The sequence below is a fragment of the Aethalodelphis obliquidens genome, unplaced genomic scaffold, assembly GCF_003676395.1.
Source record: "Aethalodelphis obliquidens isolate GAN/ISIS:26980383/991018 unplaced genomic scaffold, ASM367639v1 scaffold122, whole genome shotgun sequence".
Classification (NCBI taxonomy): Eukaryota; Metazoa; Chordata; class Mammalia; order Artiodactyla; family Delphinidae; genus Aethalodelphis; species Aethalodelphis obliquidens.
The window spans coordinates 332,115-356,842 of NW_020838066.1; the positions used below are offsets into that span (position 1 = coordinate 332,115).

The 24,728-nt window shown below is 35.7% G+C and overlaps 2 protein-coding genes across 5 annotated transcripts in view; one reads left to right on the forward strand and one right to left on the reverse strand.

Annotated features, from left to right (window-relative positions):
• CENPP (centromere protein P) overlaps window positions 1–24,728 on the forward strand; it is a 222,833-nt gene that overhangs the window by 80,156 nt on the left and 117,949 nt on the right. Inside the window, exon 6 of one of the 4 annotated variants that reach the window (XM_027098335.1) lies at window positions 1,214–4,561. The exons of the other annotated variants lie outside the window; for them this stretch is intronic. Within the exon in view, the coding sequence (XP_026954136.1) occupies window positions 1,214–1,375 (162 nt within the window). The 3' untranslated portion in view covers window positions 1,376–4,561. Of the gene's footprint in view, window positions 1–1,213; window positions 4,562–24,728 lie in introns of those variants that run through there. 4 annotated transcript variants of the gene reach the window in all.
• Window positions 4,648–15,035, reverse strand: OMD (osteomodulin). Its single transcript, XM_027098328.1, has 3 exons — window positions 14,474–15,035; window positions 9,503–10,457; window positions 4,648–6,920 (listed from the first exon to the last, which is right to left on the reverse strand). The coding sequence occupies exons 2-3, from the start codon at window positions 10,440–10,442 to the stop codon at window positions 6,595–6,597; spliced, it is 1,266 nt and encodes a 421-aa protein (XP_026954129.1). The 5' UTR covers window positions 10,443–10,457; window positions 14,474–15,035; the 3' UTR covers window positions 4,648–6,594.

The following is a 24,728-nucleotide window of genomic DNA, read 5'->3' on the forward strand; positions in this document are numbered from 1 at the left end:
GATATTGATTTGTTTTCTGTTTTGTGGCAGGTTTAATGGGATGTTGAGAAATGAACTGGATAGATGTTAAATAAATTTAGAGAATCTTAGAGATTCATAGTTTACTAATGGTATACACAGTTTGACACTTCGTAGTAATGAAAATTATTTTGTGGATATAACATTTTTTTCTTGAAAAATTATGACCAGTAAATATAGTTTTATTGGCATTCATTCATTTAGTAGAAGTTTATTGAGTGCCACTTCTCTGCCAGTACTACAGAAAAATAAACTCAGACAAGCAAAGTTCATTTTCTCCCCTCAAAAAGGAAGGGTTAAAAAAAAAAAAAAAAGGAAGGGTTTGTAAGTTAGCAAGAAGGGCAACAAACAAGCGACAGAATGCACAGTGAGAGACCTGCTACACAGAAATGTGCACAGAGTTCTGCAGTGGCCTGGGAAAGCGTGAAGCCACAGAGACTGCACCATACTGACTTCTCTAGAGAAAATGAGGGGCGGGGGTGGGGGGCAGGCCGAGGGAGAAGTGCTCTAGGAATGGGAGCAGCACACAGGTGGGGAGGGTAGATCCTTAAGGAAATGGATAATTAGTTGTATATGGCTGGAGCTTGGAGGGAGAGAGAAGAGGTGAGGGGGTGGCTCATGTTAAGAGATCAGACAGGGGACTAGAGGTCAGATTAAGGAGAGTCTTTTATACCTTGCTGAGGTGTTTGAGTTTTATTTGCAGCCAGTGAGAGACCACTGAGAGATTTTTAAGCCAGTGAGTGACATTATTCTATTTTCATTTTAGAAGTATCCCTCTAATGTTGCATTTCTGAAGAATATCACTGCTTATCTATTACAAGTTTAAGGGTCTAAAATAACACACGTTTATTATCTCACAGTTTCTTTGTAGCAGTCATGCACCCATAATCATATATATGCCATCTCTTTGCAATATTGTGTTGGTTAGAAGCAAGTCAGAGGTCACATCCACACTTGAAGGGGAGATGACTATACAAGGCAAGATTCTAGAAGTATTCAGAATTACACTGGAAAATATGTATGTTCCCACCCACAGTTAGCCAAAGTTTGAGAGCACAGTCTCCCAAACCATCCTCATTTCTTATACCAACTGAAAGTTTGGGGGGTTCCCCAAACTACCCTCACATTTGATAATTTTCTAGGACTCATGGAACTCACTGAAAACCATTCTATTCATGGTTATGTTTTATCACAGGGAAAGGATACACATAAACATCAGCCAGAGGAAGGGACGCATTGGACAGAGTCTATGAGGGTTCCAAGTGCAGAGCTTCCATTGTTCTTAGGATGCGTTACCCGCCCAGCATTGGTGTATGACAAGGAATATGGGTATTGCCAACCAGGAAAGCACTACTGAGCCTCACAGTTCAGTTTTTACTGGGGCTTCATTACATATGCATGATCAATTGAGTATCCCACATGGTTGAACTCTGCCCCCAGGTTGACTGATACTATATGACACATCCTAAATCACATGGTTGTCTTTCTGGCATGGCCAACCTAAGACTATTTGGTATGGCCCGTCCCACCCTAAGATTGGATGTGTTAACCAGCATTCTAAACAAAGATAGAGATTACCTCCTAGAAGCTGACAGCAAAGCCCAAACCCCTCTTTGGTGTCAAATTCTTTACTACATAGTTTCCAGTATAAAATATGTTCCAAAGTTAGATTGTTTTCTACTCCAGAAAGAACTATTGTGTCCTGGTAGAAAGCTGTTTAGCTTTCACTGAACAGTAATAAAAGGTGAAAGCTAAGGCTCAAGAGCAGGCATTTATCCAAAATTGAGAGGGTTATCTCTGTGGAGTTCTTTTTGGTGACCCTGCCACATTATCCTTGGTATCTTTATAGGGTTTTATATCTTTGAAGGTGTCCCAGAATTTTGCCTTGTGTAGTCATCTCCCCTTCAGTGTGGGAATGACCTCTGACTTGTTTCTAATGAACATTCTAGGATTTTATGGGAAGTCTATGATTTGAATCTCTGTCTCAAGTCTCTGCTTATGCCTGAAGCCTAGTTGTTTGGTCAAATGAGATAAAGATGTAGTTGCTTGGTCAAATGAGATAAAGATGCGAACCCAAGTACTTCCCGGACTAAAGGCTTAAGTTTAAAGGGAGGGGAATTATGACTCAATATAAAGAAGGGTTAATGTTAAAAATTTATCGTATTTGTGATTTTAATTTTTCTGAGTAGTACATAAGTCTAGGTATAATAAATTTGCAACCTAAACATGTAAGGACAGACATATCCATAAATGCCGTGCTATTTACTTGCTAGGCATACCAGGTTATACTTATTTAGGAAATTGGAATGCGTAAGAAACTTTGGATTTTTAGCGGTTATGATTTAATTTTGTTTCCAGCTGCTGTTATTCTTTATTTCTAAGATTTAGAAAAGATGTATTTGGAATCAGGAAATTGGGGTTTTAGTTCTAGCTTTCCATGGGTCATATGAATCCTTTGCTATAGTAAAAGTATACAGAAGAGACAGGTTCATTTCTTCTGTTTTTTCCCCATGGAATTGGTTTAGTATGTTACGTGATATGCATACATCTGCATTTTGGGTTAGTGGTTCCAACTTGAGGAATAAAGTAAAAATGTATAGTTTTCAGGTAATATTTAAACACATGCTAAACATTCTCAACCAGTATTATTATAAGCAAATTTATTAAATATCCTTTATTTTTATTTCCTTTCTAATATGTTTGCTAATTAAGCTTGGGTTCATGGTATGATTTGGATTTATTTGTTAGTGGTCACAAACACACACAGTTCAGCCTCAGAGCTAATATAGCTAATACCTTGAAGTGTAATGAGAAAATTGATGAATTTTCATCTTTTTCTTTCCTGATATAAATATATCATCTGGTTTTGTTTGCAGCTCTGGTAGGAGGTAGAACTTTATTCTTCCATCCTCCTAGGGAAAGCATTGGTGGTTATTTGTTTTGTTTTCTTTTTAATGAGAAATACTTGGGGTAGGCATGAGTTCCTCTGGACATTTTTGAGTAACAAAAGATGGTTGTTAACCTGCCTCCTTACTTGGCCCTGCAGCTGGAGGACATTTTATGACGTGTTTATATATACATGCCTTTAAAGGGAGAGCAGAGGTGACCTCTTCTTCCTAATAGACAGGAAGAGTTTGACTACTCTAGCCAGAGGAGCCAGGCAGCCAAGTGCCTTCTGAGGGAGGGAGGGAACTCTGCTTCCCACCCTTGTAGGCCATCTAGAGGTGCTTTGGAAGCTGAACCATCAAATAATGACTTGGAATATGTTTGTGGTGGGTATATGATTTAAGCTCCCTCCTCTCTCTCCCTAATGAAATCTTTAGTAAATTCTGTCTTGTTTACTAGTCTTTTGTACAAGTGGAACCTTGCAAGGAACCTGAAGGATGCTAACTCCATTCTAGAGGTTCCCCGAGAGAGCTCCAAGGCATGCGAAGCACAGCTGATGGCTGGGGGCACATATATCCAGTGGGCTGCTGGGCTGGACATACTGCAGTAATTACTGCTTGTAGGGTACCTGTAACTGGCATGCAGTTTGTTAAATGCTTTGGTATGTATACTATCTCTACTTGTCCTTATAACAGCCCTGTGAGAACCACCTTCCTTACAGAAATGCAGAAAGGGAGGCTTCAAGAAGTAACTTACTCAGAGTCATCTTGCTTAGTTACGAGTGTGAAGTCAGGCTTCTACCAAGGTATATCTGATTTCAAGTTCCTTGTTACGAACTGCTAAACTGTGCAGGTTTTTTCTTCACTAAGCCTATTCATTGAAGATTAAAATGTATTTTCATTTGTCAATTTAGGAGGAGATAAAAATAGGTGCTCCAGAATTCTGAAAATTTGGAGGGTTTTAACTGTGCAAGAGGTGAAATAAGTAATTACCACATCTTTATATTAATATCACCGTAGGACCTGTTTTCTCCACTCTTGCCAATCAGTCCCTACTCACACATCAAAGTACCATCTCTTTGAAGCCTTCAACTGCTTCACATCCTGGCCAGAAATAAAGTCGGCATATCTGTGTTCACATCATGTTTCAGTTACTGCCACATTGTATTTCTTTCTTCCTTTTGTTAGAGTGAGTTATTAGATTTTATTGTCTCTGTTAAATTTTTAAATAACAGCTTTATTGAAATAATTCACATCTCATGCAATTCACTTTTTTAAAGTGTACAATTCAATAGTTTTTAGTATTTTCAAACTTGTACAATCACCACTGTAATCAATTTCAGAATATTTTCATCACCCCCAAAAGAAAGACTCTATCCATTGTCAGTCATCCCCCAGTTTCCCTTTATTCTCCTGCCCCCCAACCCCAGGCAGCCAATAATCTTTCTGTCTCTATAGACTTGCCTCTTCTAGACATTTTATATAAATGGAATCATACAGTAGGTGGTCTTCTGTGACTGACTTCACTAGCATAACGTCTTCATGGTTCATCCATGTAGTAACATGTATCAGTACTTCATTCCTTCTTTTGGCTGAATAATTTTCCATTGTGTGGATATACCACATTTTGTTTATCCTTTCATCAGCTGAAGGACATTTGAGTGGTTTCCACTTTTTGGCTATTAATGAATAATGCTGCTATGAACATTTGTGTACATGTTTTTGTGTGAACATATGTGTTCAGTTCTCTTAGGTATATATCTAGGAGTAGAATTGTTGGATCATAGGTAACTAACTTTTTGAAGAACTGCCAGACTGCTTTCCAAAGCAGCTGCACCATTTGACTGCATCACCAGCGGATTCCACTTTCTGTACCTCCTCATTAATACTTATTATTTGTCTGCCTTTTTGATTATAGCCATCCAGTGAATGTAAAGGAATATCTCGCTGTGGTTTTGATTTGCATTTTCCTGATGGCTCCTCATTAAATTTTAAATTGTTCTGGGTAAGAAATAGTCTTCTCTTTCTGATCTCCTAAAACACCCACAGTATTTTCCACATATTAGCTCATAATAAATGTTTAAATTTATAACCCTATTTTAAAAAATTTCATTAAAGGGGGAGATGGTCCTTAAAGTTTTTTACCTCTTTGGAAAATGTGCTCTACCCACATCACTATCGTTTTGCTCTTACCTTTACCCTCACACCTGTGTCTCATAGCGTCACAGGTGTACATATGTATTATGTTTGACCTCTCATTACTAAGCCCTGCATACCAAATGACTTGCTGAATGTTAATTAAATGAATGAATGAATGGAGTGTTGTTCATGCTCATTCTGGATTGTTGAGCTTGTCCCTGGGGACATGTGGGTGTTCTGTTTCTGCTACATGCTAATAACCTACTCAAAGATATAAAGAGCATTAGAGGCTTCATTTTAAACTGTCATCTCCAGAAAAATAGACTCACCACTAGACAACTGCTTTTAAAATACAGTTTTAATTTGTCTTTTTGCATACTATTTAAATTGTTACTGTTTGTTTGAGGGGTTTCCTGTGTAAGCAGTTCCAGATTTGTGTTTATTCCTTATCTGAGGAATTCTGTGAAATATTAGCCTGGTAAATCAAGAAAGTTCATCATAGAAGCTATACTTCATTATAAGGCATACTTAAAATGCTTCAAAATGATATATGATTTTTAAGGATTTAAAGAAGATATCAAAGCCTGTCATTCAAATTTCAAAGGAACTCTATTCAACTTTAACACTATGTAAATAAACATTGGCTGATATACATATATGTTTCTAATATATTGTGTTAGGAAAATAAAAGTGTTTAATTATGTTGATATACTTTCTTGTGCTAACATTAACTTAACCTTGTGAACAGAGCAGTTATTTATTAGCAAATCTTTATGTAAATAAAACCTTTCTCTAGTGAATTTACTATAGAAACACTGGAACACAGTCAAGATTGTTTTGTACAATTGCTGAAATTTGCTAAAATATGAATTGTGATAAGATGATGTGGTGTTTTTTAGGTATCCAAATACAGGGTTTAAATATTTGTTGCTTTCGTGCTCTGAGAGAAAAACAAGACTAGTTGATTTCATAAGTCTGTGTGCCTTGGATCCTTAGTACGATAGCCTCTTTTGAAAATCAAGAATATCATTCTGTGCTCTAAGTGGTAGGACCAGTGGGTGGCTGTCATGGTGATGATATTCAAATACAAGTGTGAAAGCTTTTCTGGACATTAGGTCAAAAAAACAGTCTAGTCCTTAAATGAGTAGCTGCTGTTACATTAATGTAACCTTCTGGCATTTAAACACTATGCTCATAGTGATTTAAAGCACATGGCTTACAGTTCTTAGCTTCTAACACTACTTCTTACATCATTATTAGAAAAATTACTGTTAATAGAAGTGGTCATACTTGCTTTTTTTCTCAACATGATGATAATTTAATATTCAAAGTGTAGTTTTTGATTCCTACTTATCATTCTAATTTACATTTCTAAAGATTTATATCATTTTGAGTAAGTTCTAATCCTGTGTAATGATGCAAATGTTGTCAACAACCTAAATTCAATTTGATCTCATACTAGTACAGAATTCCAGGTATATTACTACGAGCTATGCATATTTAGTTAAATTTATACTGAATAATAAGATTTCGTGAAGTTATAAATGTATACCTATATAGTTTCTTGCCATTCTTGACTTCCATAATAGTGAGGGTCAACATTTTCTTCTGTTCCTTCTTCTTGGGCTTCATGGTGATCATCGTGATCTTCACTGTCACCATCATCTTGAAATCTCCTGAAAACCTGGGTCTTCAGTTGTATTGTTTGACCATTAGTGCTTCTTTGTTCACCATAATAAATAGTGTGTATATGAGGGAAGCAGAGGAAAATGTATGAGCTTATTGGCTCTTTTAGCTTATTTTGATCTACACGAATGTATGTTAAATGATGGTAATGTAGTGGGTCAACAGATGGACACATCAATGTGACATTGATATCTGAAAAATACAAATTAAAAATTAATCCTGCTGAATTACATCCATAATCCTATATTGAATTTTATTAAAATGTTTATGGGGTATAGTTTTATTAATTAAAATACTTGTAAGTGGAATTATTTTTTACAGTAATCAAATAGTAAAATGAAAATGAAACTATAAGTGAATTTTATATTATCAAAATAAACGATGGCTTCATTGGCTATTAAGTAATTATTTAAGTATTAAATAAATTATTTAAGTAATAAATTCTTAGTAGAAACAATCTCAAAAAGAAAAAAGTGAAAATCACCTATAGTTCTACTACTCAGGATCTCATATTTCTTTGTATACTCTACAGTACTAATTCTCAATGTTCAAGGTGATAACATTTAATAGAAAAGACTATAAACCTTGGAGTACACCTTTCTCTGGGGCCAATTTCTGCCATTTCCCTAGCCAGCTTCAAAGCAACCATTTTCAGCAATTTGTAAAGCATATGGTTTTAAAGATTTGTTCTTTAAAAGGTCAAAATACTCTTCTTTCTGTCTTTAAAAGACAATGATGCTCCTAATGAATTCAGTAAAGTTGCAGGATACAAAATTAATACACAGAAATCTGTTGCATTTCTATACACTAACAACGAAAGATCAGAAAGAGAAATTAAAGAAACAATCCAACTTACCATCACGTCAAAAAGAATAAAATAACTAGGAATAAACCTACCTAAGGAAACAAAAGACCTGTCTGTACTCCAAAAACTATAAGATGCTGATGAAAGAAATCGAAGATGATACAAACAGATGGAAAGATGTACCATGTTCTTGGATTGGAAGAAGCGATATTGTCAAAATGACTATACTACCCAAGGCAATCTACAGATTCAGTGCAATCCCTATGATATGGCATTTTTCACAGAACTAGAACCAAAAAAATCTTAAAATTCATGTGGAGACACAAAAGACCCTGAATAGCCAAAGAAATCTTGAGAAAGAAAAATGAAGCTGGAGGAATCAGGCTCCCTGACTTCAGACTATACTACAAAGCTACAGTCATCAAAATGGTGTGGTACTGGCACAGAAACAGACATATAGATCAATGGAACAGGGTAGAAAGCCCAGAAATAAACCCACACACCTATGGTCAATTAATCTACGACAGAGGAGGCAAGACTATACAATGGAGGAAAGACAGTGTGTTCAGTAAATGGTGCTGGGAAAACTGGACAGCTACATGTAAAACAATGAAATTAGAACATTCTTTAACACCATACACAAATTAAACTCAAAATGGATTAAAGACCTAAATGTAAAACCAGATACTATAAAACCCTTAGAGGAAAACTTAGGCAGAACACTCTTTGACATAAATCACAGCAATATCTTTTCTAAGCCATCTCCTAGAGTAATGGAAATAAAAAAATAAATAAACAAATGGGACCTCATTAAACTCAAAAGCTTTTGCACAGCAAAGAAACCATAAAAAAAATGAAAAGACAACCTACAAAATGGAAAAAAATATTTGCAAACGATGCAACCGACAAGGAATTAGTCTCCATTTATAAAGAGCTCATACAACTCCATAACAAAAGACCAAACAACTCAGTCAAAAAATGGTCAGGAGACCTAAATAGACATTTCTCTAAAGACAATATACAGATGGCCAAGAGGCACATGAAAAGATGCTCAACATCGCTAATTATTAGAGAAATGCAAATCAAAACTACAATGAGATATCACCTCACACCAATCAGAATGGCCATCATCAAACAATCTATAAACAATAAATGATGGAGAGGGTGTGGAGAAAAGGGAACCCTCCTACATTGTTGGTGGGAATATAAATTGGTACAGCCACTATGGAGAACAGTATGGAGGTTCCTTAAGAAACTAAAAATACAGCTACCATATGATCCAGCAATCCCACTCCTGGGCATCTATCTGGAGAAATCCATGGTTCGAAAGGATAGAGGCACCCCAAATGTCATTGCAGCACTGTTTCCAATAGCCAAGACATGGAAGCAACCTAAATATCCATCGACAGATGAATGGATAAACAAGATAGGGTACATATATACAATGGAATATTACTCAGCCATTAAAAAAGAATGAAATAATGCCATTTGCAGCAACATGGATGGACCTGGAGATTATCACACTAAAGTAAGTCAGAGAAAGAAAAATATCATATGATATCACTTATATGCAGAATCTAAGAAAAAATGATACAAATGAACTTATTTACAAGACAGAAACAAACTCACAGACTGAGAGAACGAACTTATAGTTACCAGGGGGGAAGAGTGGGGGAGAGGAATAGATTTGGAGTTTGGGATTGACATGTACAACAAGGACATACTCTATAGCACAGGGATCACTGCTTGATATTCTATAATAACCTAAATGGTAAAATAATTTGAAAAAGAATAGATACATGTATATGTATAACTAAATCACTTTGCTGTTCACCTGAAACTAACACAACATTGTTAATCAACTATGCTCCAATATAAAATAAAAATTAAATAAGTAAATAAATTAAAATTAAATAAATAAATAATAAAAATAAAAACAATACACACAAAAAAATGAAATTTTACATACTTTCAATTTCATTATTTTCTAGGTATAGGTGTTCTAAATTTCTTGGAATATAGAATGCTTGCTTCAGTTTGTTGTGTCCAACATTGAGCTCTATAAGGTTGGAAAGATTAAAAATATAATAAGGGATGTCTTGTAGTTTATTGTGTGACATTCTTAGAGCATGAAGTTTTGGGAGTTCTTTGAAGTAATTTTCTGGTATAGCAGATATTGAATTATTTTCTAAAGACAGATACATAAGTGAAGAAGGCAAACCAGGAGGCATTGATTCTAATCTGTTATTACATAGGTTAAGCTGCATTAGTTTTTCCATTTTCGCAAGGATTTTTTCTTGTAATGTAGAATCATCAATTTGATTGTAACAAAGATCAAGCATGGTCAAGTTTACTAGCCCATTTACAGCATTTGTCTGCAGTCTGGAGATCTGATTGTAACCAAGAAGAATCCTTTCCAAAGACTTAGGAAGAGGAAATGGAAAGTCTTCTAAATTGTTATGCTGTAGGTGGAGTTGTAGTAGATTTGACAATTTGGCAAACACACCATGATCAATATTTTGAGATTTAATTTTGTTGTGGCTGAGGTTGATTTCTTTAAGATGAGTGGCATTGATGAATGAATCTGCAGTCACAACCTCAATTTCATTAAACTGAAGATAAACTTGCTGAATGTATGCTGGAATATTTGGGATAGTCTTGAGTTTGCGATTATCACAGTACATTGATGATGGAAAGTTAGGTGGACAGAAGCATTCACTGGCACAACCTAAAGTATGCTGATGAAATGGAACTCCATAATCTTCATTTTGATGAAATTGGAATTCTGGTTGGTAGACATCATCTGGTTCTTGGTCATAATCTTCATTCCATTGATAACTTTCATACTGGCAATATACTTTGACTCCAAGAAAGAAGAAAAGGACACACACTGGACTTGAAAAGCCCATGTTCCTTTTTTTGTCCTATTACAAGGCAAAAAGGAAATATATTGTGGGAAAAGTGAGTAAACTTAGAATAATTTGTATATAAATTGACAGTTATATAAAATGCATAATATCTATATCTGTATTGAAATATATAAAAGAGTGTCCAGAATTAATGGGTACTGCTCAGACCAAAATTAATGTATAAGGTGGTATTTTTTAAAAAGTCACATACTGCATTGAACCAGACTAAGTAACCATCTTTTAAGAGAATCTCGATTTGTCTTGTTTACTAGACTATAGATTTACAATGATAGCATGACATCTCTCCACCCCAAAGCCAAGTGCTCTTTCCATATAAATGCTGGATGTTCTCACTGACTATTTGGCCCCTTCAGTGATGTTTACTGCCTATGAGAAGAGAGACTCTATGTTTTAGTTACTTAGGAGATTCTTGATATTAACCAAAATTTTCCCGCTGCAACTTTTGTTTGCTGATGTTCTTTTCTGCTCTTTGGAAGAACATAGAACACTCCATTTTACGTGAAAGCTTGAGATACTAAAAATAACTATCATGTTTCCGCTTAGTGTTTTCTGTCCAAGACTAACTGTGACTTCAAATTTTCCCTGTGAAATAGTTTGCAGAATCCAATTATTTTGTCTCTGACTCTACTTGAATAACTACTTTAAATCACAAACACACACAACATTTACATTCTACAAAATTAGTTTCTAATTGATTATTCTATACATTTTTCCTATTACCTTCCTAGCTTCTTTCTTTCCACTGATATTTTGGAGTTAATTTCTGGATACACAGATATTAAAAACACACTGTCCTGTCTCCCAGGAGTTTAGGTCTTAGTGGAGAATCAGATGATGACTTTGCCTCTTTTTTCACCAAGAAAATAGAAGAGACAATCATTTACTCTAATATATTGACTTCTATTTAATCTTATCCCTTCCTACATAAAATGCCAAAATGGTAATGGTTTCATCTTTTAAACAATTTTGATTTTGAAATTCATAAAGTTTCCTTTTGCAAATCTAAATAGACTCCATCCATTGTTCCTTTTTATCTATGTGATTCATGGAGGACATGGCATTTGCATTAGACTTTGAAGGAATGTGAGGGTTCTCACAGAGGGAAATAGGGAAGATTTGCAGCTAGAAGAGATGAGCAAAAACATGTAAGCAACAAAGGGTGAGATGTTTGGGATGTGGTGGTTAACTGTTGAAGGAGCACAATAAGACTGTTACAGCCAATCTCAACCAGAACCTAAAGGCCTAAATTGTGACCTCAGGAATTTGCACTCTGGGAATGAACACCTAGTTTAATTCATTAATATAGCTGAGCCATAATCTTCACACTGCAGTGTTCATGCATCAAGTAAGATAGAGTCCTGGGAGGAGAAGTGAAAGAGTATGGTCTCATCCCAAAGGGCAGTGTTCAGTGCTGGCTGACCCAGACAGGGCACTGGGAAGCTCCCAGTGGGTATGATTAGTAGTGCTTTTTCACCTGCTATAATTAGTGACCCTGTACTAGATGTTGTGTGTGGACATGGTTAGAAAAGAGCCTTGCAAATATTACTAGTGATTTAGTTAGTTTGATTGGGTTACTTGATGATTGTCTCGAATTTTAGAGGTGAGGCACTGTGCTTGGTGGGAAATACAGAAATGAAGAAAATATGAAGACATGAGCATACAATTTAGTAGACATATTCTCAGGCAGAGGGAAATATGGTTTGCAGCAGAGATACCAGTGCTGTGGGAACCAGTGTCTTAACCCTGCTTGCGGGAGACAGGGAAACCTTTGCAGACATCATTTGGCCAAGACTTCGGGAGATTCACAGGAATGGGTATAGAACACCCTATACATATTACTCTCTAGTTGGTAATATTTTATGTATTAAAATTATAGTATTTTATACTCATTATACTATAACATATCAACTTTTTTTTTAAGTGCTTGTCATACTTCATTTAAAGTACTGCACCATGGAGTTGAGATGAAAGTAGAAGCAGAGGCAGAGACATGCAGCTGTGCAGGGTCAGGCCATGTAGGGGGTCTCAGAAGCTGACTGATACACAGTTGAACTTTGAAAAGAGTACTGCTCATCAGAACTCTGAATTTTAACCTTGTGTTAGAACATCAGTAATCATCAGTTAGTAATCTTACATTTGAGAATTAAAGTCATGACTGTTCAACAACTACAAGAAATTGTTGGGAAAAAAGGAGACCTGGATGATACTTTTGGTTCAGCATTTACCTTTGCCTAGGAATCAAGACCTCATGATGAGGGCCTCTCTGAAAATAAAGGGATTCTTAGTATTATCTGCTTTTGGTCTTCTTGGCCGCCTAAGAAGAAAGGTCTTTCCCTGAAGACATTTTCTCTTCTAAATCTGAGTTCATCATCATTGTCCTCATCCACTGAGGACCTCGGCCCTCTAGCTCAACCTTGTCCCACTCCCTTTTCAATAAGTGCTGTTTTCTGGTCTAAAATCCATTCCATCTCCATTGATATACCCATTATTTTCTATTTTTTTTACTCCTCAACTTCACCCCTGATCATTTTCCCTGTTATAGTCCTCTCTTATTTCTTTTTATCCAAATTTTTCATTCAGCTAATCTTTTACCAGCCATTTGCAAGGCATACTTTTATTACTTCTGCCTTTTATGTTCGGCAATTTATGCCTTGTCTCCTATAGCATAACTCATAGCAAAACATTATAACTCACTGTCAATCATCTCATTTCTCAACCTCTAATTTTTGACAGACTCTAGTACAATGCACAGTTTGTAAGTGCTCACAGATTTGTTGAATGCATGATTGATTTTTTGTTATAGATTACATCTTGTTAGTGATGTTTATTGCTACTAATGTTGATTATTTCTAGGCATTTATTTCACCACAGTGATTTCTCTAAATGAACATTTTCACAGAGAACATGGCTATTCTATTTTCTATTGAATATTTCTGTCACAATATACTATATTCACTTTCCTACCTGTATTCCTTACCTTGTTTAGTAGAAAAATCACAAATGTGAAAAAGAAAGTTTAAGGCAAACTGAAATATGTTACCAGGTTTTTAAAATTACTCATTAATATGAATTTTTCATATTATAGCTAAAAAAGTTTCTATGTCATAACATTTCTCTTACCTGGAAAAAAGCACTCGTGCTTTCATCAAGAAAGTTCTAAGTTAAATTACTAATCAAAATGAGATGGAACTTTGTCCTGGAAAGTTTAAAGTAATTGGAAAGCTTCATAGCATTTTATTATTTTAAAAACTTAATTGTTTTGTTGGTATGCCACAGAAACTAAAATATAAGAAACCAAGTATTAGGATATGATTCAGAATTTTTTCCAAAGCAGTTTTAAATTTAACCCTGTAAAATTAAAGTTGTGTACATCACTGTCACACACAAGGCCTAAGGAAGTAAAACTCTTTTGCTATTAAAAATATGAAAGTCTCAAAATTATTTTTAGCCATAATACATTTGGATCTTAATTAACTGAAACCCAAGAAACTAGAACATTCAGTGCTAGATAGAGTACTTGTATTTTCTCTTTGAGGAAGAGGCAAACACATCGTAACATCAGAGATTTGGTTAATAAAGAAATTTTGAGAAAATTTCTAGTGAAATTTGTACAAATACCCATTTCTCTAAAACCAGAATCTCTAGCATTGCTCAGATGTATGGCTCAAAGGCGTTCGCTGTTTTTTTGTCACTTAAAGTTGAGAGAGAGAGAGAGGGAGAGGGAGAGAGAAACAGAAAATTATTCCATTAACGTGAGAATCTTTCATTCAAAGTAAAAAAAAATCTAAACAAAAATCATTTATTGGGTAAATCTTAAGTTAGAAAATTAAATTCCCTATATTATTTCCCTGAATATTTTTGCTAATCAAATGTTAATGTAGCTTTTACCAGATATTGCTTATAAAAATGTGCATTTATGATGGCTATAATCTATTTTAATGTTAAATCAAATATATTTTAAACAGTAGGAATATTTTCTTTAAAAAATGAAAATTATTTTATCATCATACCTGTTGAGTTTGCTTTAGTTTTCAGGGGCTGATGAATTTGCAAATCCTGTAAATGAATCAGAAATTCCTAAATTCTTAAACTGAATCTCTTAAAAATCCACAGTAACTGTGTGTCCAGGCAGGGCTGTCCCTTGAATTGCTATAGCAATTTAAGCAAATATAATCTACTTGGAAAATACTTGGGTTGAATTAAAATTATGTATTTCTTTTCATTATCCAAAACTTTGTGGACTCAAATTAAAATGCTTGTGTTCTTGGTCAGATTTATGTGGCTTACTTCTTTCTTTTCCCCTTAATTTTGGTTTGAGGTATGGCAAGAATTTCCTCTAGTATGAAAGGCAAACAGAACTAAATGAAACAGCATGTACTGATTACTGTTTTATTTTCATTTTCATGCCAAAGAATTCTTCAAAGTAAGGTCCACTGTAACATGGAGCTCAGTGTCTTGGCATTTTAAGGTGGAACTCAGAGTCATCTTGAGACCTCGGTTGTCTGATACCGTGTATTCACACCAGTGCTTCCCTTTATTAAGACAAGGAACCAGGATGAGAAACATACAGCATTTCATATCTAGTTTATTTTAAAAATGAAATAGATGGTCATTAGTGACACAGATTAAATATATCACTTTTCCATACAAAGAAGTATACCTTCTTTTCTATCAGCTATCCCCTTTCTCACCTTCCTCCCAAATACATCCACTAGCATGTGTTCTAATAACCTTTGAAATAAAATTAATCTCTTAGTTATGGAATTCACTCAGAAGGTATATCTCTGATTTGTCTGTTTTTACTAGTACAAAAAAATAATTTTATAGTATTGAATAAGATGGAATTAGGAACTTCTGTTGACCAGCTGTTATTGCTTTTATTCTGCAGATGTAGAAAATTTACAAATTTCACTGAGCTGTCTCTCTTGAAGAGTGGCAGTTAACTACTTAAATGCTATATTTTTATACCAATATTTTCATATTTTAAACAGAGTTAACTTGTATCTCTTGGCAGTGAACTTTGAGTTCATTCTTTGGGAGATTCTTTCAAGCTTGTACAAACTAATAAGGTAAAGTGATTCCTGGAATTTGTTTTTGTTTCCTCAAAATAGTATTTTCCATTAGGTTTTCATAAAGAATGCACAAGATTTATTTTGTTATACTTCAGATTTTTAAAAAGTGTACAGTGTTTCAAGAGATGTTTTGGCAATACTGTAAAAATCTCATCTATTATTTGAGACACTGGTATGTAAAACGTGGCAGACCATATTTGGGCCAAGATTTCATCTTGTTACTGATCTTTTCCATATGTTTCCTTTTAGTGTTTGTTCTTAAAACTCAGACTTCCATGCTAAGGAGAAGAGAGCAAATCTGTACTTTTTCCAAAAATCATTCTACATGCCCTCACAGTTCTTTTGGAAGGTTAATGTAAAATTAACAGCTTAATTTTTATTAAATTCTTCTTTTAACTCTGTGATTTGAACTTATGATAGTGATTATGTTGTTCATGTTCCTAACAAATGTGAAAATATTTATCAATATATAGCTAGAACACTCAGAGTTGAAAGTGTCTAGGAAATTTAAATAAGGTTGATGGTGTCTAGGAGGTTTAGGTTTGGCAGGGGGTGGGAAGGGTGGTTTGAGTCAGGCCTTAGAGGAAAACTAGAAGCTGCAAGTGATTGTGATAGTTCACTGTTTCAGTTGGTGGTTATTTTATTTTATTTAAAAATTGTTTTTAGTTTTATTTATTTATTTTTGGCTGTGCTGCACTGCTTGCGGGATCTTAGTTCCCTGACCAGGGACTGAACCCTCACCCTCGGCAGTGAAAGCACAGAGCCCTAACCACTGGGCCACCAGGGAATTCCCTCAGTTGGTGATTATAATTGTAGCAATTAGGGAGAGAAGTCAGTTGAATTGGTGAAAGTCTAAATTATATTCTATGATTATAATTTGACTGAAGTAGATAAACTATCTCAGAGCCAGATAACTAGTGCTGGCTAGGAAAGGTCTGACTGAGACTGGTAATTATGGTAATAAACCATAATAAAGATTTTTAATTCATTTATTCATCCAGCTAATATTTGTTGAGCACCTACTTTGTTCAAGGCAGTTTTAGGTGCTGAGAACCCAGCAGTAAAATTCCCTATTATCACTGAAGAGGAAGAGAGAAAATAAACATATCAAGTGGTGTGGAGTGCAATGGAGAGGAACAAAGCAAGGCAGAGGGGTAAAAATGAATGAGCACAGGGGTTTAAGTCAATAGTTCTGACACTACTGTGATGTATGCTGGAAAGGAATGGTTATGTAACTGTGGTGAATGGGGGAGCCAGGTGTCTCACAGCTGGAGGGAGGTTACAGATAAGCAAGTGGAGGTGGTGGGAATGAAAGGCTACGGTTGTTTTAGATCTCATTAATACTTGACATTATCTAACTTTCCCCCCAATTTTTAGGTATATGATGGTATTACTTGTGATTTTAATTTCCATTTCCCTGATTACTAAAGAGGTTGAACATTTATTCAAATGTTTTTCAGCCATTTGGATTTTCTCTTCTGAGGTATGCCTGTTAATGTTTTTGCTCATTTTTCTGTTGTGTTATTTGTCTTTTTCTTATTTATTTTTAGGGGTTTTTTATATGTTTATGGATACCCATTTTTTGTTATATGTGTGACACTGTCATCATTTTTCAGTTGATTCTCTTGGGTTTTTCAGGTTGATTCTCTTGGGTTTTGCATATGAATCATATGCAAATGATATTGTACCTTCTTTCTAATTGTTTTTGAGAGGATAGCTCTTATTTCAAGAAGATATTTTGCAAATCTTTACTCTTCAGACAATTGGACTGTTGCTTTGTGTTTCTCCCGGTTAACTCCTAAGTAAACCACATGAGATAAAAGTACAATTCAAATCAATAAGCCACATGATAACGAAACTGGAAGACATCATAGAAACTTCATCAAATAAGGAGGTATAGAGAGAAGAATTCAAAAAGACCAGCATACAACCAGCCACAGATGGCAAAGAGAGAGCAAGGAAGCACTCAAAGGCTCATGGAGCAGCCAGTACTTTCCACCCTCACAGAGTAAAGTTCCAAGATAATATACACAATTAAAAAGTAGTTGTCTATATAATCCATTAAATTTTTTTTTTCACTGACTGGGACTGAGTACAAAACAATAGCGTTTTCAGACTCAGGAAAGGGTGATAAGATGTGTTTCCCTTTGCCAAATTAATGGGAATGCCAAATTAATGGGAATATTTTCTTTTCTGTTAAAGGAGAGGGTAGGCCATGTGGATCCAGGAAGCAGAATTCCTATTACTTATGTTTACTCAAGTTAACAGTTATTAAGGAAATTTTTAGGAGAGGGTTATACAGGAGTGAAGTACTGACACATACTGAAATTTTTAGGAGAGGTTGGCAAGGTTCTGGGATGGGTATGTCTGCTTGGTGGAGTGAGTGAATGAATGGATGTTTGCTGGATGAAGTGGGAGTATGAACTGGGAACGGGCACAGAAGAACCTTCTGGAGTGATAGAAATCTTTTATATCTTGATCTGCTTTGAACGAATGGTGCTAAGACAACTGGAACACATGCAAAAATTTACTGAAAATGGAACAAAGACCTAAGTGTTAGAGCTAATATGGTTAAATTTTAGAAGAAAATATAATGTTAGTCATTATGACCTTGGGTTAGGCATCAGTTTCTTAAATGTGGCACTAAAAGCGCAAGAATCAGAAGAAAAAATAGGTAAATTGGATGTCATTAAAATTTAAATTGTTTTCTGTGCCAAAAGATACTATCAAGAAAGTGGAAAAAAAAAAAACCCACACATGGGAGAAAAATTTTGCAAATCATATATCTGATTAAGAACTTGTGTCTAGAATAAATAAAGAACTCGTACAACTCAATAATAATAATAATAATATTAAAATGAGTGAAGGATCTGAATAAATGTTTCTTCAAAGATAACAAATAGTCCACAAACACATGAAAAGATGCTCAACATCACTAGTCATCAGGAAAATGCAAATCAGAGCCACAATGAAGTACCACTTCACATTCTCTAGGATAGCTGAAATTAAAAATATGGACTGCAAGTGTTGGTGAGGATGTGGAGATTTTGGAATCTACATATATTGCTGATGAAAAATAAAAATGGCACAGCCACTTTGGAAAACAATCTATAGTTCCTCAGAAAGTTAAACATAAAGTTGCCATTTGACCTATCAGTTTTACTCCTAAGTATATACCCAGGAAAAGTGAAGACATATGTTCACACAAAAACTTGAATGCACATATTTATAACAGCCAGAAAGTAGAAACAACTTATATGTTGATCAGTTGGTGAATGGATGAATAAGTGTGGTCCATCTATACAATGGAATATTACTTGGCAATAAAAAGGAGTGAAGTACTGACACATGCTATGACATGAATGAACCTTGAAAACATTATAAGTGGAAGAAACCAGTCACAAAAGACCACATATTATATGATTCCATTTATATGAAATGTGCAGAATAGGCAAATTGATAGAAACAGTGGATTTGTGGTTACCTAAGGCTGGGAGTAAATGACATTAATCAGGACAGGGTTTCTTTTTGGAGTGATAAAAATGTTCTGAAACTGATTGTGGTGATGGCTGCTAAGCTTGAATATATTAAAAACCTTTGAACTGTATACTTTAAATGGTAAATTGTACAGTATGTGAATTATATCCACAATAAAGCTGTTATTAAAAATAATAATAGCAATGGGAGTTTAAATGAATAAAATTGGCTTAAGTTGATAATTTTAAAAACTGAGTGAGAAGTAGATGAAAGTTCATTGTAGTGTTTTGTCTACTTTTGCTTCTATTGAAAATTTTCCTTAATAAAAAGGAAATCTCTTTTTTACATTTGGTAGTGTATATATATGTCCATGCCAAGATAGCTAGTGGGAAGCAGCCACATAGCACAGGGAGATCAGCTCGGTGCTTTGTGACCACCTAGAGGGGTGGGATAGGGAGGGTGGGAAGGAGACGCAAGAGGGAGGGGATATGGGTATATATGTATACGTATAGCTGATTCACTTTGTTATACAGCAGCAACTAACACAACATTGTAAAGCAATTATACTACAATAAAAGTGTTAAAAACTAAAAATTTTTTTTTTAAAAAAAGGAAATCTCCAGCACTCAAACTGCAAGTTTTAATATTAGGAATTCATATGACTGATTGCACCTTCCATGTAGAGCTGGCATGGCACATGCTTTTGCCCCTTGGCCTAATTTGTCCTTGTGTTTCTGCCCCTTGCAGCCTTTGTAACCTCTTCCCCTGTCTACGGAAGGGCTCGTTTTAAAGGTCCCTCAGTAAGCTCTTCCCCTTTCTTTAGAAGGTCTCGTTTTAAAGGGCCCTCTGTAAGCTCTTTCCTTTGACTATGGAAGGGCTCGTTTTAAAGCAGTTATCTTTATTTTCATGCTGTTATTTTACCAAGGGAGAGATGTCACTGCTGGGAATATGTACCTTGTTACAGCACTGGTCGTCTTTATTCCCGTGGTGGCGGATCTGTTTTAGAGCTTCCCAGAGCCTGTGATAGAAACTGTATTGAGAAAAAATGTGCACTGGGAAAAAATGCCACCTGCCCCTACTTTATAGTAATGTGGAACACACAGTACATCTGCATCGGGTCTGTGGGAGAACTGGAGCCAGAGAGGGAGCTTCTAGGATGAAAGAAAGATACGTAGGATAAAAACACATTGCCTTGTTAGAATGAGGATAAAGGCTTTTTCTTTCCCTTCGATAAGCACCCTTTGCTGATTTAATCCAGAAGAATGCTTTGAGCCAATGAAGTGTGGTAGGCTTTGGTGGGGGGGGAGGAGAAAAAGGGGATGCAAAGATGACTTTGCAATCAAGTGCTTACACTCAAGATATCTACAATCCTCTAGAGAATGTGAAGAAAAAACCCCATATATAAATAGCTATAAAAAGTTAGATTTTGATAAGTACAAAAGAGAAGCACATCAAAATACTGGGAAGATTTGGAGGGTAGGGTGTGAGAAGCCACATCCGTTTATGGGAGAATCAGGAAGATGAACTGAGATGGGTGACCTTTGACACAGACATTTGAGGTTGGATAAGACTTTGATAGATGTAAAAGACAGCATTAATAAAGACACAGAAGCCAGAAAATACAGAGTATATTTGAGAAATAACAAGTAATCTTCAGCTGGAGTATAAAAAGATGTAAACATGAACTAAAAAGCTCAGAAAGCATTACTTAAATGTAGATCATGGAAGTCTTGAATGATGGGTTAAGCACTTTTTTAAATAATTATATATTTTTGGCTGCATTGGGTCTTAGTTGCTGTGCACGGGCTTTTCTCTAGTTGTGGTGCGTGGGCTTCTCATTGTTGTGGCTTCTCTTGTTGTGGAGCACGGGTTCTAGGCATTCGGGCTTCAGTAATTGTGACTTGCAGGCTCCAGAGTGCAGGCTCAGTAGCTGTGGTGCACGGGCTTAGCTGCTCTGCGGCCTGTGGGATCTTCCCGGACCAGGGCTCGAACCTCTGTCCCCTGCATTGGCAGGCGGATTCTTAACCACTGCACCACCAGGGAAGCCCTGGACTTGCTTTTGAGAGTTTGTTACTCTGCAGCAAGGTCCGCTTTTTTTTTTTTTAACATCTTTATTGGAGTATAATTGCTTTACAATAATAGTGTGTTAGCTTCTGCTTTATATCAAAGTGAATCAGCTATACATATACATATATCACCATATCTCTTCCCTCTGCATCTCCCTCCCTCCTGCCCTCCCTATCCCACCCCTCTAGGTGGCCACAAAGCACCGAGCTGATCTCCCTGTGCTATGCGGCTGCTTCCCACTAGCTATCGGTTTTACCTTTGGTAGTGTATACATGTCCATGCCACTCTCTCACTTTGTCACAGCTTACCCTTCCCCCTCCCCACGTCCTCAAGTCCATTCTCTAGTAGGTCTGCGTCTTTATTCCCGTCCTGCCCCTAGGTTCTTCATAACCTTTTTTTTTTTTTTAGATTCCATATATATGTGTTAGCATACGGTATTTGTTTTTCTTTCTGACTTAGTTCACTCTGTATGACAGACTCTAGGTCCATCCACCTCACTACAAATAACTCAATTTCATTTCTTTTTATAGCTGAGTAATATTCCATTGTATATATGTGCCACATCTTCTTTACCCATTCATCTGTTGATGGACATTTAGGTTGCTTCCATGTCCTGGCTATTGTAAATAGAGCTGCAATGAACATTGTGGTACATGACTCTTTTTGAATTATGGTTTTCTCAGGGTACATGCCCAATAGTGGGATTGCTGGGTTATATGGTAGTTCTATTTTTAGTTTTTAAAGGAACCTCCATACTGTTCTGCATAGTGGCTGTATCAATTTACATTCCCACCAACAGTGCAAGAGGGTTGCCTTTTCTCCAAACCCTCTCCAGCATTTATTGTTTCTAGATTTTTTGATGATGGCCATTCTGACTGGTGTGAGGTGATACCTAAGATCCACTTTTGAGACATGGATTTCAGAGGCCTTCACATGAGACATTATGGCTAATGTTTAGAAATGGATGAGATTACCAGGGGCAAAGTGAAGAGGCCAAAACAATATTGGGGAACACTAGCCATTAAAGAGCAACCCTGGTGGCACAGTGGTTAAGAATCCGCCTGCCAGTACAGGGGACACAGGTTCGATCCCTGGTCCGGGAAGATCCCATATTGCCACGAAGCAGCTAAGCCCGTGCGCCACAACTACTGAGCCTGCGTGCTACAACTCCTGAAGCCCACGCGCCCAGAGCCCGTGCTCTGCAACAAGAGAAGCCACCACAATGAGAAGTCCGCGCACTGCAACGAAGAGTAGCCCCCACTCACTGCAACTAGAGAAAGCCCACGTGCAACAACAAAGACCCAATGCAGCCAAAAATCAATAAATTAAATAAGTAAATTTAAAAAATAAATAAATAAAGTACAATGGTACATCTTAACTATTAAAAAAAAAAAAAAAAGAGCAAACTGAAAGGCATGATAGGTGGAAGCCAAGTAAGCAAAGAATGTCCAGGAGGAAGCACTGTCCACCTTTTTATAAGATTGATCACTGACTAAAACATTAGTGTGTCATCGTGGTTAAAAGCCTGGAGCCAGACTGCTGGGATCAAATCCTAGGTCTGCCACAAGGTATCCAATCTTTGTTTTCCAATTTTCACACCCCCCAAAAATAGGAATAAGTAAATGTAGCTCCCTCAAAGGGCTATTTTTTTTTTACACTGTATATCTTAATTTTATTTTTTTAACATCTCTATTGGAGTATTATTGCTTTACAATGGTGTGTTAGTTTCTGCTTTATAACAAAGTGAACCAGCTATACATATACATATATCCCCATATCTCCTCCCTCTTGTGTCTCCCTCCCACCCTCCCTATCCCACCCCTCTAGGTGGTCACAAAGCACCAAGCTGATCTCCCTGTGCTATGCAGCTGCTTCCCACTAGCCATCTATTTTACATTTTGTAGTGTCTATATATCACTGCTACTCTCTTACTTCGTCCCAGCTTACCCTTCCCCCTCCCCGTGTCCTCAAGTCCATTCTCTTCATCTGCCCCTAGGTTCCTTAGAACCATTTTTTTTTTTTTTTGAGATTCCATATATATGTGTTAGCATATGGTATTTGTTTTTCTTTCTGATTTGCTTCACTCTGTATGACAGACTCTAGGTCCATCCATCTCACTACAAGTAACTCAATTTCGTTCCTTTTTACCTCATAGGGCTATTGTGAGGATTAAATGAATAAATGCAAGTAAGGCTTTTGGAAGAATGTCTGAAAATGTTCTTTACATACCACCTATTAGTATTAAGTATTACTCATATGGTACAATTTGGGGAAAATAAATTCAAGAGAATTAAGTCAGTTGCAGTAGGTAAAGGACCATGTGAGTAGAGAAGTAATTAAGGCCAAGGTAAGACAATTCTTTTCCCAAAAGATGGAATTACAAACGAAAGAAAAATAATGCGGTAGTTTAAGGAGGAACAAAATTGATTTAGGAAAAAAGCTTTAGTTTTAGTGACTTCAAGTGATTTTCTAAAAGTATTATATTTGTTTCATGAATTCAGTGATCATTTTTATTGTAGTATTTGAGAGGAAATAAGGATAGATGGTCATTGAGATTCTTTTTTTCTACCTTGAAGTCCTTAATAAACCCAGTAAGTTATAGTAATTCATTTGTTTCCAAACTTCAATGGATTTCAAGTGGGTAGTATTTTGTATTTACCATAAAATGGGATTGTGGCAGAAGCTTTAATGCAGTTTTGGTTGCTTATGATTTTTATTAGTGATTTGTCTTTTGCAAGCATATAACGAAAAATGGTTAACAGCTGTGGGATGAAAAACACAAACATTAAATACAGGAAATTAATTGCAGTGATTTCAGGAATCATTTCCAGTATTTAAAAAATTTTGCTGTCTTTTCTTTTTAGAAAAGGCTGATTTAGCTACTTTAAGCTTCTCTATTCAGATCATAGACTAATCTATTTGTTTAGATGATTCTAACCTTAGCACTAACCTTATAATTTAATTTAATTTCAAGAACTGGATTCTTACAATTTCAGTGAACATTTCACTTCTACTTATGTTCTTATAAGTGGCATGATGTCACAATTTTATTTTTATGATACATTGTAGAAAAATGAATTTAAAAAAGAAAGAAAAATGAATTTTATTTATTAAAACTATTAGAACTTTAGAACATTTTAATTTTAGGATGATTATCATTGTTAGGTATTCTTCTGTTTTTAAAGGACTTCTTAATCTTTTATTTTTCTTGCAGTGAATTATTGTCCAGTGTAACAGTTATGCATGTTTCATGAATCTTTATGGTTTACAAAGCATTTTCACATATACTTTTATTATTCAATTCTTATAGCAACTTATTTGATCAGTATTCTCATACCTACCCTTTATAGATGAGAAGACAGGTTCAGAGAGATTGTGATTTGCCCAAGACTATAAGTGGAACTGGACTTCTGTGTATGTTTTTCCAACTCAGAGCTCTGTATCCCTGGGCTCTTTCTGTTACATCACTATCGGTGCTATTATTTTAATCACACTTTAATCTTGCCCCTACAGTTTTACCAAACAAAAATACGAACTATTTTGTTTCAGGTTTCCAAATTTGTGTCAGAATTTAGAAATTAAGTAAATTTTATATAAAGCAGTAGTTCTCAACCAGCTGCAATTTGGCTCCACCCCTTCCACCAGGACA

Excerpts from the sequence above, each read along its gene's own strand:
- OMD (XM_027098328.1), bottom strand. The coding sequence starts at position 10,442 with ATGGGCTTTTCAAGTCCAGTGTGTGTCCTTTTCTTCTTTCTTGGAGTC. Across the intron at positions 6,921-9,502 it reads AGAAAATAATGAAATTGAAA|ATATCAATGTCACATTGATG; the intron begins GTATGTAAAATT and ends TGTATTTTTCAG.